Source organism: Dunckerocampus dactyliophorus, chromosome 9 (genome assembly GCF_027744805.1).
Source record: "Dunckerocampus dactyliophorus isolate RoL2022-P2 chromosome 9, RoL_Ddac_1.1, whole genome shotgun sequence".
Taxonomy (NCBI): Eukaryota; Metazoa; Chordata; class Actinopteri; order Syngnathiformes; family Syngnathidae; genus Dunckerocampus; species Dunckerocampus dactyliophorus.
Window position 1 is genome coordinate 1,472,489 of NC_072827.1, and position 15,190 is coordinate 1,487,678.

At 45.1% G+C, this 15,190-nt stretch overlaps 1 protein-coding gene across 1 annotated transcript; it reads right to left on the minus strand.

Annotated features, from left to right (window-relative positions):
• Nucleotides 1–1,250: 1,250 nt before the first annotated feature.
• LOC129188058 (oocyte zinc finger protein XlCOF22-like) lies at nt 1,251–14,806 on the minus strand. The gene is made up of 3 exons (XM_054788051.1): nt 14,503–14,806; nt 14,073–14,279; nt 1,251–4,459 (listed from the first exon to the last, which is right to left on the minus strand). The coding sequence occupies exons 1-3, from the start codon at nt 14,738–14,740 to the stop codon at nt 3,048–3,050; spliced, it is 1,857 nt and encodes a 618-aa protein (XP_054644026.1). The 5' UTR covers nt 14,741–14,806; the 3' UTR covers nt 1,251–3,047.
• Between the last annotated feature and the right edge of the window lie 384 nt (nt 14,807–15,190).

The window sequence follows — 15,190 nt, forward strand, 5'->3', positions numbered from 1 at the left end:
CCCGCTCTCCTCCTCGCTGACTCCCCTGTCTGCCTCGCTGGCGGCGTCCTACCGCTGGGGGGGTGTGGCCGGGTGTCTTCCTGCTCCCCGGCGGTCTGCGCTCTCCGCCCCTGGGTTCTGGATCGTATGTCTGGGACCCCGGGGTCCCCGGCTCCGCTGCTCCTTGGGTTACCAACGGGGGATAGGGTGGGGCTTCCGGGTGTCGGGCAGTCGACCACTGTGTGTGTGTGTGTGTGTGTGCGCGCTTGAGTAAGTAAGAGTGTGTTTGTGCGTAGGAGTGTTTATGTGCGTGTGTGTGGGTGCGTAGGAGTGTGTATGTGCGTGCGTGTGTGTACTTTTATTTATTTATTTATTTTAGTTATTTATTTTTGGGGGGGGGGGGGGGGGGCATACAGGGGTTTGCTCCGTGGGGTCAGTTGCTGGGCGATACATCTCTGCCGCCCGTGCCTCCGCCGGGTGGGTGGAGGGTGTGCCTCCTGCATCCCTTGGCGGGGCGGCCCTGTGTCGGGGGTCGGGCGGGGGTTGGCCCGGGGCGGGCCGGGCTCCGCTCCCTGGGGGTGGGGGTGGCGGTGGGCGGGAATTGGCGCTTCCGGCGCGGGCGGGCTTCTTTCCGGCTGTGGAGGCGTCTCTGGGCCTGCCGGTTTGTACCCGTCTGCCTTTGTGGGGTGTGATCTCTCGCTGGTCTCAGGGGTTGGCAGTCCTCCGGCCCGCTGGCGCCCTGTCCTTGGCTGGGATTACCTCTCTTCGGCCCCTTACTGGTCTTCCCGGGGGGGGGGGCTCTCTGGGCTGGCTCTTGGGGCACTGATCTTTGTGCTGCCTGCCCCTATGGGCCTGGTGGCCTTCTGGCGGCCGGGGCCCGGCCTTGCTATTTGGGGTGGGGCTCTCTGGGAGGTGGAAGGCGGCCCCTTTCCTTTCATGCACTCTCAGTGACAATCACACGCCCACACATTCCTGCACCTTTATATATATATGAAGTCTTCCTCACATACAGAGATACCTGTACATATGCACACTCACAGTACATACGTACTTCCCCACATTACTCACTGAGTTAACCAGGGTGCTATTATGTTGTTGGTTTTATTACAGCGACGGTGATATCAGCAGTATGACTATATATATATATATATATATATATATGTGTGTATGTGTATGTGCGGTATATATATATATATATATATATATATATATATATATATATGTGTATGTATGTGTATGTATGTATGTATATGTGTATATGTATATATTTTTTTTTACAATGATGTGCATTACAGTAACTTTGATTCTATTCACTATCATGGATAATCATTTCATTACTACTATTATGTGTGACTGTTTCAATGCGGTATTATCATGGTGATCACTATCATAATTCATCATTTCATGACTGCTATTGTGTGCGACTGTTTCAATGCAGTATTGTCATTGTGATCACTATCATAGTTCATCATTTCATGACTGCTATTATGTGTGATTGTCATTGACAGCTTTGTCATTGTGGTTGTTGATATTGATTTGTCCTTTATCCTTGTTCGTCTTTATAGTTGTCACGGACATTTATTTGCTGATGTCGTTCTGTATGTTTCTGTTGTTCTGTCACAATTGTTGTTGTTGCTGCTGTTGTCCTTGTCTCTTGTCTCTCTTTTTTTTGTTTTTGTCCCCTCTCGCCTATACATGTCCCCTATACATTTTTGTACAATCTGTTCTTTTAAAGGTTAGGATTAGGTGTGGATTTTCAGGAATATTCTTTTCCACTGTCAAGGTTCCAAAGGAGGTACTGAACTGGCGCTGGGCTGAGTGCTGAACCATTCCTGAAGTGCGGGACGGCGTTAGATACCATGACTTGGTATTGCAAATATGAGAGCCACAGTAGACTTTGTTAGCTGGCAAATGCCTCATTTTCATGCAAATGTTCAAAAGTAATGTCCAGCACACAATGTAGTGAATGATTAGTACAATATTGGTAAAAAATAATACTGTTATTTACTATTTAATAATACTATTAATAAACTTTTTTTTTTATTAATTCAAACCTAGTTTCATATTTTTTTCAATTTTTTTCTAAAATCTTTCAATTTCACTCCTAGTCAAAAATACCAAATATTTATTTTTTAAAATTATTGTAACCCTTCAAATGCCCTTTGTTTTTTTTAAAAGAAGGTGTCACTGTTTTTTTTTTTATTTTGAGAAATTCACAAAAAAATGTATTTCCATAGAATAAATGTTCAGAGACGGGGGATTATTCTAAAGTTACAGTTTAAAGTTAAAGTAATAAAATGGATTTTGATGTAGTATTATGTTTTCTTCAGTAATATTTTTTTACCCTTTTACCTACTTCTATGAAAACAGATTAAAAAAAAAAAACTTAAAAAAAAATCTTCCAATCAACTTCATTCCTTTAACCCTTTAAACGCCATTTGATGATGTCACACATCTGTCACAATCAGAAGAAAAACACCCAACATTAATGTTTTGGCAAAACAAAACATTTTTATATCAACAAAATCATATAATTATTCCCTTTTATTACATAGAATTCCTACAAAATCAAATGTAATCATCTGTGACTCGAGTACTTGATTCACTCCACTGAGTGACTCATAAATAACTCCATCCATCCATCCATCCATCCCTCCATCCCTCACTCACTCATAAGTAACTCAAGTGAGTAAAAGGAATCAAATCACTACTTTCCAGCCCTGCGATTGGCTGGCGACCAGCTCGGGGTGTACCCCGCCTCTCCCCCAAAGTCAGCTGAGATAGCCTCCAGCATACCTCCACGACCCTAATTAGGATTAAGCAGCATAGGAAATGAATGAATGAATGAATGAATGACACTGGAGACCACGTGTCAAACTTGTGCCATGGACAGAAGAAACCTGCAGTGTCTCGGCCCTCCGTGGCACGAGTTCGCCACCCCTGCTACAGCCCATCAGTGACCAGTGACTCTGCATGTGTCTATTGAAAGAGGACTTCCAAGGAAATGCGTCACCACAATTTGAGCAACTAAAATGTTTTTCTCCTGTGTGTTCTCAAGTGTGATACATTTATTTTGTAAGTGAAGCTTTCACCACAGTCTCAGCAAGTAAAGGCTTTTCTCCTGTGTGTGTTCTCATGTGTTTTACCATACAATCTTTGTATGTGAAGCTTTGGCCGCAGTCTGAGCAGGTAAAAGGTTTTTCTCCTGTGTGTGTTCTCATGTGTGTTACCAAAATTGCCCTTCGTGTGAAACTTTTAAAACAATTTGAGCAAGTAAAAGGTTTTTCTCCTGTGTGTCTTCGCATGTGTGATACCATATGTGACCTTTGAGTGAAACTTTTAAAACAGGTTGAGCAAGTAAAAGGTTTTTCTCCTGTGTGTGTTCTCATGTGTTTTACCATACTTTCTTTTTGACCAAAGCTCTGACTGCAGTCTGAGCAGGTAAAAGGTTTTTCTCCTGTGTGCGTTCTCATATGTGACGCCATATGTACCTTTCGAGTGAAACTTTTAAAACATTTTGAGCAAGTAAAAGGTTTTTCTCCTGTGTGCGTTTTCATATGTGATAACATTTGTATCTTTTGAGTAAAACTTTTATTGCACTTCGAGCAACTAAAAGGTTTTTCTCCTGTGTGTGTTCTCATGTGTAGTACCATAGTCGCTCTTTGATTGAAACTTTTACCACAGTCTGAGCAAGTAAAAGGTTTCTCTCCTGTGTGTATTCTCATGTGTTTTTTCAAGTCTGAGTTTCGAGTGAAGCTTTTACCGCAGTCTGAGCAACTAAAAAGTTTTTCTCCTGTGTGTGTTCTCATGTGTCGAGTCAAACAACGTTTAAAAGAAAATCTTTTAGCACAAACTGAGCAGTTGAAACGTCTTTTACCTGTCTTCTTTTTAGAGCATTCAGAGTGTTTGTTGTCAGTGTGAGTCATCATATCACCTTCACAGTCTGTATCGCTGCTCAAAGATTCCTGGTTGTAGTCGTTGTCTTCGTCTTCAGGAGAGTGTGACGTTATGTCGTCACTATCTGACAGTGGAGCTAAGAGGTTGTCTGCTTGTGATCCTCCACGGTGGTCTCCATCAGCTTCTGTTGTCATGTGTTGTGTTGAGCTGCTGCTTGAAGGCTCCGCCTCTCTCTTCTCCTCACTTGGACTATGATGAAGCTGTGGTTTGTCTTCATGGTCTTCGGTCTTCACAGAGACACCAGTCAGTGGCAACCTGACAAAACCAGCCTCCTTCGATCCTACAAGATGCTCTCCCTCCTGAGTGATCAAGAGTTCATCCTCTTCCTTTTTAACACAGGGGAGCTGTGCCTCCTCCTCCTCGTCTTTAATGTGTGTGGGCTCTGGCTCCACTTCTTCTTCTTCTTTAATATGAGACGTCTGTGGCTCCCCCGCTTCCTCCTTAACAGGCTGTGGCTCCTCCTGCTCCAAAGTGGAGCCCCCCCCTTGTAGCTGAGGGGGCGGGGCAGTCAGCTGTTGGATGTCTGCAGGACACAAACAGGATTTATTGTGGAAGGTTATTGTGCGCTGTAAAAAAAGACATCTATATTATTTTTTAATAGTAAAAGGTCAGTTGCCAGAATTCTACCTTAAAAATAACAGTGGAATAAAGATTGATGGTTCTTTCAATATTTTACTGTAAAAAAAATATTTTTTTATTGGTACATAGCAATAAACTTTATTTTGTGTGTAAATCCCCTCAACTCCACATAAAATGTTTTGGCAGGTAACAGTGACTTTTTTGTATAAGTCAAGTCTCAAGTTTCTGTATGTGGTGATATTATGTCATACACCTTGTTGACCTTTTGTTTTTGAGCCTGAACATACAGAGGACGAGCTACAGGTTTTAGAAGATGAGCCCGCAAGAAGAGAGAGCTCACCTTTCGCGGAAGTGCAATTTTGCAAGTTTCTTTTTAACTGCGTAAGAACGTGCATTGTGCTCTCCATCTTTGTGGTGTATTGGAGTGATCTATCGATGCTCTGTTGTACGTGTCTGTTATTGTATTTACTACCGCTGCCAGTAGAGGGTGTTGTATGCTCATGTGAGACTTGAAGACGTGTCCAGACGTGTCCACTTCATCTTAGTATGTAGGGAGCCACAATAGTCCTGATTGGCTAAAGGAGAACCCGCCCATTGTGTTCTGCATTCTGATTGGCTGTAGACTATTGTCAATCAATCTCCTTGGTGCAGGACTGCCTGTTTCCTGTTGTATGATCGCTAGCTGCTAGCGATCATACATGCTGAATGAAGGCAGAAGTTATGCGGCTGTAGGGCGCCTGGAATACTGTAAATGAATCTTTGGTTGATGGAGGACGAGGAGGAGGAATATGTTTGAACAAGGATACAAAAACGCTACAGCCTAACAGCGCCAGGACAAGCCACGATCAGAGGAGTGAAATACGCATGAGTCACTTCATTTCTTGTGTCCAATCAGTAAGTTGATCATTAAAATTCAAAGGAGATTTGAACTTGGACAGTGCATAAACGTGATCAAATGTTATTGCCTGTTTGAGAAAAGTGGCTTTTACAGCCTTAAAACATATACAATCATTGACAACAATATAGTTGGCTACTTGGCGGATTTTGCTTATTTTGGGAACCTATCCCCCCGATAAACGAGGGAACACTGTATAAACAAAATATGGAATGTGAGTGTGAATGGCTGTTTGTCTATATGTGCCCTGCCATTGGCTGGCCACCAGTCCAGGGTGTACCCCGCCTGTCGCCTGAAGTCAGCTGGGATAGGCTCCAGCATGCCCCCGCGACCCTAATGAGGAGAAGCGGCATAGAAAATGGATGCATGGAATGTGGGCTAATACTTTACATATAATTTGATTGTCTATACTTAGTTGTTCAAATGCTTGTTCTCGTTTCCTAGTCAGTACAGATTGGTGTCCTCTCACATTGTTTTGGAGTGGACTAGCTACCTCTTGTTCGTGGCGTGCGGCGCTGCATCACTACGCCAGAAAAATAGTTCTTTGTGTTAGCTGCTACAATAACAATGTTGCTGTAGCTTGGTTTATATACAAGAAAGTTATGTACGTAGAACAAGTTTTTTAGGGCTTTGTAGTCGAAATAGGTGTGTCCTGTTACGTGTACTGTTAGCTCCCACATGCTAGCTGTTTTTCCTCTCTTCAGAACGCACAGAAAAGAGAACGATGTGTTCATGTTTCACATAAGGATTGTGGATGATGGGCAAAACTCAAAAAAAGTGTTGTTTTCCTTTCGCAGAAGGTGAGTGAATATTCAACATAGAACGTGTAACACTCCACCAGACAGGATTGGCGGAAAAATAGCCTTTTTTATTGAAGCCCAACAATCACCACACAGTACCACAACCCCTAACATGGGCTGCTGTCACGCCGAATGTCACTACGCAATACCTACCCGGAACGCAAACGGTCCTGCGCATGTGCAAGTACTGCGTCACATCGTCGTCTAATTTTTACGACTGCACTTCTGCGCTGTAAAATACATAATAAATAGAATAAAACACATAAAGTGCAGTTATATTTCAATGTAAACAACCATAAGTAGATAATGGATTCATCTAGAGTTTTTTTCTAAACGGGGAAATAGCATCCATCCAAACATGTCTTCCGAGCAAATGCTTTTGTGTGTATTTTTTGCAGTGGCGAAAGAAAAACGTAACAAAAAAAATGTAACAAAGAAAAGAAGGCTTATAAATTGTCCACTTGCACTATGGATATGATATGAGGACAAAAATATTATGTTGTTGTTTCTCAAATTTCTATCTTAACGTTTTTGAGAGTGGAGGGGGAGTAAACACTGATCTGTACTAATAAGTCTGGATAGTTCATACGTCACATGTGCAAGCCTGAAGCCACAGAGACGCCATCTTAGCACTCACATGTCGTACGTAGCAGACTACATTGGCACAGCGTACATAGTGTACAAAGCAGATGAAGAGGCTAACAGAACATCTATATTTGACATTAAAAAGCGGGGAGATTCTCCCATTCCTTCAAGTAACGCAACCTTCGTCCCTTAAAGACCATTTGATACGTTATTCTCTATCTTTTGGCTATATTAAATGTACTTTTCCCCTTCCAATTCTCATTGCCTTTGGGACAAAATTCTACTGTGCACCCTGGCTCAGCACTCCCCTATAGCAATGATAGTTTTACTCCTCTAGAAAGAGATTTTCATTTGAACTGCATATCCCATCCCTTTTTTCCACTAAAATCCATGGTCATGATCCTTTACTTTTTATTCTTACTTTCATACAATTCACTATGCTCTCGTCTGTACAAAATATGAATCATAAAAGAGACAAGTTTTGAAATCATTTCACATTTTGATGATTTTTATTTTTGTTTGTGTTATGAAATAGAAATAAGCTCTTTTCTGATATAAAAATATATTTGAACAAAAACCACAGGAATAATATGGAATATAATATGCAATAATATATCAACATTGTCTCCATATGGGGGTTCATTTTAAATTTGGGTAAGCAAAAAAAACAAACAAACATTTTTTTATATTTGCAAGCAACCGCAAATGATTTAGTAGTCTAGTGGTGGTTGTTTGTTTACATAGCCCCCACGGCCCCCCATGTAAAGCCCTTATGACTCAGGTATGGTATGATATGGACAGAATGTTTAAAAATGATCATCGAGTCCTTATGACTAAGCTCAAGCACACCTGTTGTGTGAGGTTAGTGTGAAGACTAACCTTGCATTACTAGGACACAAGCCGGGGAATGATCAACCCTAGACTGGGTCACCTGAGAGAGGGCGTATGATGTTGAAAGACCCGAAACGCCCGATGAACTCAGGAACATCACTGATGATGTGTCCCAGTGCATCTCACAATGTATCTTTCATTCATTTCAAACTGGCACAGCCAGTGACACCCAGGAACAGGCTGGTGACGACTGGAGAGACAATTGACAGCCCGGAAAGACGGCAACCGGGGCAGGAAGGGGTAGCATCCCAACTTACATCTTCCGTGAGGGAGAACCCAACTAAGCTACAGAACGTCCTACTGAGAAATACCCCCAGGGGAACCCGAGAGGGGGGGAGGATGAGTTCCCTAACAGGACGGACACAACGTTGACGACTTTGGCAAATGGCTTATCGACGACGACAACCGAAAGATGCATTTGTGGCAAGGTTTGCAAGAACGAGCGCGGCCCTTAAAATCCATCAAGGCTGAATGAAATGCTTGGCCCAGGAGAGTGCAACACAGCGCACAGGACCCAGTCCTGGTGAGACGACGGAGGAGCCCGGCCGGGAGACACCCCACAGAGCCCAGAACCTCCAAGTGCCAAGCTCTCCTGCTCCCAGCATAGTAGTTCAGCAGCCTCGTATCAAGTGGCCTCCAGCTAACCAACACAAAGTGTGGCACCAATTCGATGAGGACATCACCAGAGTCATCGAATCAACAGCAAAAGGGAATGTCGACAGACGGCTTCAGGCCATAACCACCATCATTGTCACCTACGGAACAGAGAGGTTTGGTGTGGAAGAGCGCAAGTCCACCAGACCCAACTACACCATGAACCGTAGGGCAGAGAAGATCCATCAACTGCGGCAGGAGCTTCGGTCCCTGGCAAGACAGTACAAGGCAGCATCTGAGGAGGAGAAACCGCCACTGGCTGAGCTCCGAAACATCATCAGGAGGAAACTCACTACCCTGCGTAGAGCTGAATGGCACAGGAGACGCAGGAGAGAGAGAGCCAGGAAGCGAACTGCTTTCATAGCTGATCCATTCGGATTCATCAAACAGCTTTTGGGGCAAAAGCGCAGTGGGCATCTAGCCTGCTCCAAGGAGGAGGTAGACTACTTCCTGAAAAACAACTTGAGTGACCACGAAAGAGAGCAAGACCTAGGGCCCCTCAGTGCCTTATTGGACATACCATCTCCCACTGTCGATTTCAACACCGGCGAGCCCACCGGGAAGGAAATCCAGGATGTGGTTGCTGCTGCCAGATCCAGATCAGCTCCAGGACCCAGTGGAGTACCGTACAAGGTGTACAAGCGCTGCCCTGGACTCCTTAGAATCCTCTGGAAGACCCTGCGTGTGATTTGGCGCAGAGGAGCTGTGGCAGATCAGTGGAGGCTTGCGGAGGGTGTCTGGATACCCAAGGAAGAGAATTCCACCAAGCTGGAGCAATTCAGAACCATCTCGCTTCTTAGCGTTGAGGGGAAGATCTTCTTCAGCATCCTTTCCAGAAGGTTGACAGACTTTCTCCTCAAGAATGCCTACATTGATACCGCTGTCCAGAAAGGTGGTATCCCTGGTGTGTCAGGATGCCTAGAACACACCGGAGTAGTCACCCAGCTAATCAGGGAGGCGCGGGAGGGCAAGGGAGACCTCGTCGTGCTCTGGCTTGACCTGGCCAATGCCTTCGGCTCCATATCCCACAAGCTTGTGGAGACTACCCTGGACCGTCACCATGTACCCAGGAAGATCAAGGACCTCATTCTGAATTACTACGGGAACTTCAGACTCAGAGTCACTTCTGGGAGCACAACATCTGACTGGCACAGGCTCGAAAAGGGCATTATAACTGGGTGTACGATCTCAGTTAGCCTTTTTGCCCTGGCCATCAACATGGTAGTCAAGGCAGCCGAAAGGGAGTGCAGAGGTCCTCTGTCCAAGTCTGGCATTCGGCAACCACCCATCAGAGCCTTTATGGACGATCTCACCGTCACCACGACATCTGTGCCTGGTGGGAGATGGATACTCCAGGGCCTGGAAAAGCTCATATCCTGGGCAAGAATGAGCTTCAAACCAATTAAATCCAGGGCAATGGTGTTGAAGAAGGGAAAAGTGGTAGACAAGTTTCGCTTCTTTGTGGATGGCACGGCAATCCCATCTATCACCGAGAAACCAGTCAAGAGCCTGGGCAAAATCTTCGACTGTAGTCTCAGGGATTCTGCATCAATCCAAATCACCATCAAGGAGCTTGAGACGTGGCTGTCGGCAGTTGACAAGTCTGGCTTACCCGGCAGGTTTAAGGCGTGGATTTACCAGCATGGCGTCCTACCCCGGGTACTTTGGCCTCTGTTGGTGTACGAGGTGCCCCTGTCGACTGTAGAGACTCTGGAGAGGAGGATCAGCACTTACCTCCGTAGATGGATGGGCTTCCCACGCAGCCTATGCAGTGTAGCACTGTATGGGAGGACCAACAAACTACAGCTCCCTTTCAGCAGCCTTGATGAGGAGTTTAGGGTCTCTCGCACAAGTGAGGCCTTGCTCTATCGCGACTCCAAGGACTCTAAAGTAGCATCAGCGGGCATCGTGGTGCGAACTGGCAGGAAATGGAGGGCTCAAGATGGTCTGGTGGTGGCTGAGTCCCGGCTGAGACACAGGGCTCTGGTGGGCACGGTGGCAATGAGTTGATCTGGGCTGGGTGCGATTCCTCAACCTTCCTATGAGAAGGCACGTGGAAAGGACAAACGAGAGCTAGTCCTAAAGGAGGTGCGGGCAGGGGTCGAGGAGGAACGGACCAGCAGGATGGTGGGCATGCAGCAGCAGGAAGCATGGACAAAGTGGGAGGGGGTGCTGGAGAGGAAGGTGACCTGGTCTGAGATCTGGAAGGCAGAACCCCAGCGCATCGGGTTCATGGTCCGTGCTGTTTATGATGTCCTGCCCAGCCCAGCCAATCTCCATCTCTGGGGCATGGGTGACTCTCCAGCATGTGCCCTGTGCTCCAGGAAAGGCTCTCTGGAGCACATCCTAAGCAGCTGCTCAAAAGCCCTCGGGGAGGGTCGTTACCGTTGGAGGCACGACCAGTTGCTGAAGACTGTTGCTGAAACCATCTCCAAGGCCGTGGCCAAAAACATCAGCCACAAGCAACAGCTTGGCAAGTGGAACATTGCCTTTGTCAGGGCTGGAGAGCAACCACTACCACAGCCCAAACCAGCTGGCTATCTCACCTCAGCAGTGGACTGGGATCTCCGAGTTGACCTAGATAAGCAGCTCAAGTTCCCAGACCACATCACAGCAACTTCCCTGAGGCCAGACATCGTGCTAGCGTCAGTCTCTTCAAGGCAGGTGCTTCTGTTAGAACTGACAGTTCCCTGGGAGGATCGTATAGAGGAGGCAAACGAGCGGAAGCAGTCAAAGTACCAGGAGTTGGTTGAGCAATGTCTAAGAGCAGGGTGGAAGGCACGATGCGAGCCCATTGAAGTAGGGTGCAGGGGCTTTGCTGGCCGCTCATTGTGCAAGGTTTTCACACTACTTGGCATCACCGGGGCTGCAAAATGGAAAGCCATTAAGTCCACCATGGAGGCAGCAGAGAGAGCCTCCAGGTGGCTGTGGATCAGGAGGAGCGATCTGTGGGCCCATGCTACTGGGACACAAGCCGGGGAATGATCAACCCTAGGCTGGGTCACCTGAGTGAGGGCGTATGATGTTGAAAGACCCGAAACGCCCGATGAACTCAGGAACATCACTGATGATGTGTCCCAGTGCATCTCACAATGTATCTTTCATTCATTCATTTAGTGTGAGTGGCTAACAAACTAACAACTCACAAGTTCCCACATAAGTCATTGTCCGACAAGTGTTTCTTGTGAGTGCTAATAAGGCGGCCGCGTAGCTTCACAACTCACTGACCAATGGGCTATCCAGATATATTAGTACAGATCAGTGGGAGTAAATTGCTTGCTGCCGTAAAATAGATGGATTGATGGCGGAGATTATTTGTGTCTAACCACTGAACTCTACTACTGGAATGGCCCCGATCGCTTGCTGCGCATTGGAGGCTTGAAGCCGCCGGAAGTATAGAAGTCGCCATGTTGTTTCACCCAAAACAAGAAAGCCTAACTAGGAGAACTAAGAGAAGTTCGAGATGCCGTCTTGTGCTGCTATTAATTGCACAAATGGTGATACTCGTGAAAATCGTGAGAAGGGACTTACATTTCCCAGGTAGGTAAATGCTTGTAAATAATAAAAATAGTTAAAAAAAATAGATACTTTAAATCTGTAAGCATCTTTTCATCTAAGTAGTTGTAAATGAGCCCTTATTCTCCTTTAGATTTCCACACTGCAATGCTCAACTTCTAAAGCAATGGGTAGTAAATATGCGGAGAGACAGGTGGATTCCTGCAGCCAGATCGCAACTCTGTTCAAGTCATTTCACCGAGGAGAACTTGGACAGGACCGGCCAGACTGTTAGATTACGACAAAATGCAGTTCCAACAATATTTGATTTTCCTGATCATCTTCTAAAGGTATGCTAGCATTTAACTTTGATACTACGTAGATCCTTATCATAACAAATACAGTCAAACTTGTCTATAGTGGCCACTAGAGGGAGACTGCAAAAGTGGCCGCTATAGACAGGTGGCCTCTATAGACAGGTTGGCATCCAGTTTGAATGTTGACCAATAGAGGAAAAAAAAAGGGGGGGAAATAATAATAATAATAATGTTGACCTGTAGAGGGCACTGTGGGACTGCGGATAAAAGTTGTACAGCACGACTAGGTTTGTTATTATCCATGACCCACAGAACAAAGCTGTGCTAGTAATGTTTTACGCTTCTTTTTAATATTTTACTTTTTATACGGCAGAGTGTCATTACAGCTTTAGTTCATCAGGAAGTGGCGGGAAGTGACGGTGGGCGTCCCGAGCAGGAGAGCTAGGCTCAGTGCTAGCTGTGAGTTTGGAGAGAGTTGGGAAGTGTGTTTATGTTGGCGTGGATGTAAAGTCCTGCAGTGTTCTCCGCTGTTAATAAAGCCATTAAAGTGCATCGGCGACGTGAGTCTCTCCTTCCCCACAACAAGCGGCATTACAGTATTGACCAGTGCACACCAGGAAATAAACGGTGTCATTTCTTACAGGCATTGGCTGGACAGCTATGTAGTGGGGCTTGTTTAACCTTTGCCTTGTGGGCAAGCAGGAAGGAGAGACGATGCTGAGAGATGTGTGTGTGTTCTGAGCTGCTGTCTGGTGGCCGCGTTCAAGAAATAAAGTTGGCAGAAGCAACAGGAGAAGTTTCCTTCTTTGCTTCGGAGCTGAATAACACTGACAAGTTAACAGACTAGTAGCGAACGGAAAAGAAGACGGCTTTGTTTGTGTCGAATACAGAAGATGAGGACTTTGATGGATTTGTGGATGAGGATTGATGAAAAATAACATCCTAAAATACTTCAATTAAGTACAACCCAACTCAGTTTTGCTCCCGCTGCCGCATGCATGCTAGCGTATGTTTTTTTTATTGTAGCGTCGCTGGGAGCACGTCCTGTTCCCAGCCTACTTTGCGGTAATGTTTTGGTGCAAATGCTCTTAAAGTTACATGTTTGACCAGGAAATAGCAAGCTCAAAAGAAGACGGCTTTTTATGTGGAACAACTGACAGCTTGTGTGGATCTTGTGAATGATTGTGACTGAGCTAGGACTCAGTAATTAAAGTCTACACACGACGCCTTCATTGATTGAAAAATGAAACTTTTTCGTGCATGAAGCTTCTACTTGAGTCGGTAATTTGGCCGCTATATGCGGTCAGATATTGACCAAGGGAGACAAAATGGGTGGCCGCTGGCCACGTTGGACAGGTGACTGCTATACACAGGGTCTATAACATGTACATTTGCTGCGGGGGATTTTTCAGTGGCTGCTATAGGCAGGTGGCCGTTCTATAAAGGTGGCCGCTAAGACAGGTTTGACTGTACCTTGTGAACACTGAAATTGACTTGTTATACATTGTAATTTCACACCATAGAGGTAGGAAAAACCTTAAACTGGAGGGAAATTTTGAGATTTGGGTCTAGTAAATTTACTCTGTTCATTTTTATACCGAAACATAATAAATGTAGTGAATGAAGATACATGTATGTGTATCCGTGTGCTTTTTTGGGTGAAGCAAGATGGCCGACCAATGGCTTCATGCTGTCAGCAGGGCTGCCCCTTCCAGTAGTATAGAGTTCAGTGTGTTTAACACGTGACTGCCGAAAAATAGGCCGACCGGATGTTGATTGGTTCTGCACCTGCGTAGAACCCAGTTGAACCGAACTTCCAGTCGGTTTTACTTTTCACTACCCTCAACCTTGGAAAACATATTACCATGGCAACACGTACATAAACACAACACCTAACACCTCTATGGGTCATTACAATACCTTCAACGTGCAGCACAACCTGAGTCTTGCAAACATCTTCCAGTTGTTGTCGTAGTCGCTCGTTCTCCTCTCTTGTTGGAGAAAGTTCCTCCTCGTGCAATGTTATCTGTAGTCTCTCGTTATCTGCAGCTTTCACCTCCGTGTGTCCGAGATGTAATGAGGGTGCCCAGTCTGGATGGCTTTCATCCATTTCATTAGCAGGTCTCCCTGAAAAACACACACTCCCCTTATTACTTTTAAAACTGTGTACATTGATCACGGTTCTTTCGTTCATTCTTGAGCTTACAAATCACTCAAAGTCAGCAGACAACGTGTTTTATTCCCAAAACACGGTACTTTGTTCGGTGCCCTCAGCTAGCTTGGCTAACGCTAGCGGCCTACTAAATGCTAGGTGTGAAAGAGCAAAACACATGCTTTGATTCAAACTTACCAGTGTGAAAATGCCGTGAACACACCAACATGTGTCGGGTGATGGCGTTGAAAGTGATGTTTGGTCGTCTCACGGCTGCTATCCAGGCCATTCGGCGTCTCTTTGTTAGCTCACAGATCACAGCTCCTTGGCTTTGCTTCCACGTCGGAAATGAGAAAAATCTCCCCCCATCCTTTTTATTCCCGAAGCGATCGCGTGAACGATTGTGGCAGTTGATAACACAACACGTTTGCACCATGTTTTTCACTTGTTACAACAAAAACACAAGACACAGGCGTCAACAAACTTTTCAGATGTCATCCAAGCCCACAATGCGGTGTAGTTACGTCATCTCCGCGACGTCACTCTCTAGTCATATTTTTTTCTACTTTTCCCCCACATCGTTTAATTAATTCCAGTTCTAACCAAAATACCAAATATATCATTTAACATATATATACATACATATATATATTTTACAATTTAAATGCACTTTTTTAGATGGGACAGTCTTTCATTTTGAAACATGCACATAAAACGAGTTATTTTCCATATAAAAAATAATATTAGCAATAAAACAGATTGTGAAGCAGTTATATTTTTTTCAGTGTCAATTCTTTTTTAAAAAAACCCACTACCCTTTCAGTTCGATGACAAAAAAGTCCTCTCGCAAAAACTGTTACAAAAACAAAACAGATTCATACTTTTC

What these genes read in the sequence shown, in the direction of transcription:
- LOC129188058 (XM_054788051.1), bottom strand. Translation starts at nt 14,740, where the DNA reads ATGGTGCAAACGTGTTGTGTTATCAACTGCCACAATCGTTCACGCGAT. An exon ending in TTCACGGCATTTTCACACTG is followed by an intron (nt 14,280 to 14,502) that starts GTAAGTTTGAAT and finishes TGTGTTTTTCAG; the next exon opens with GGAGACCTGCTAATGAAATG. An exon ending in GGTTGTGCTGCACGTTGAAG is followed by an intron (nt 4,460 to 14,072) that starts GTATTGTAATGA and finishes TGTGTCCTGCAG; the next exon opens with ACATCCAACAGCTGACTGCC.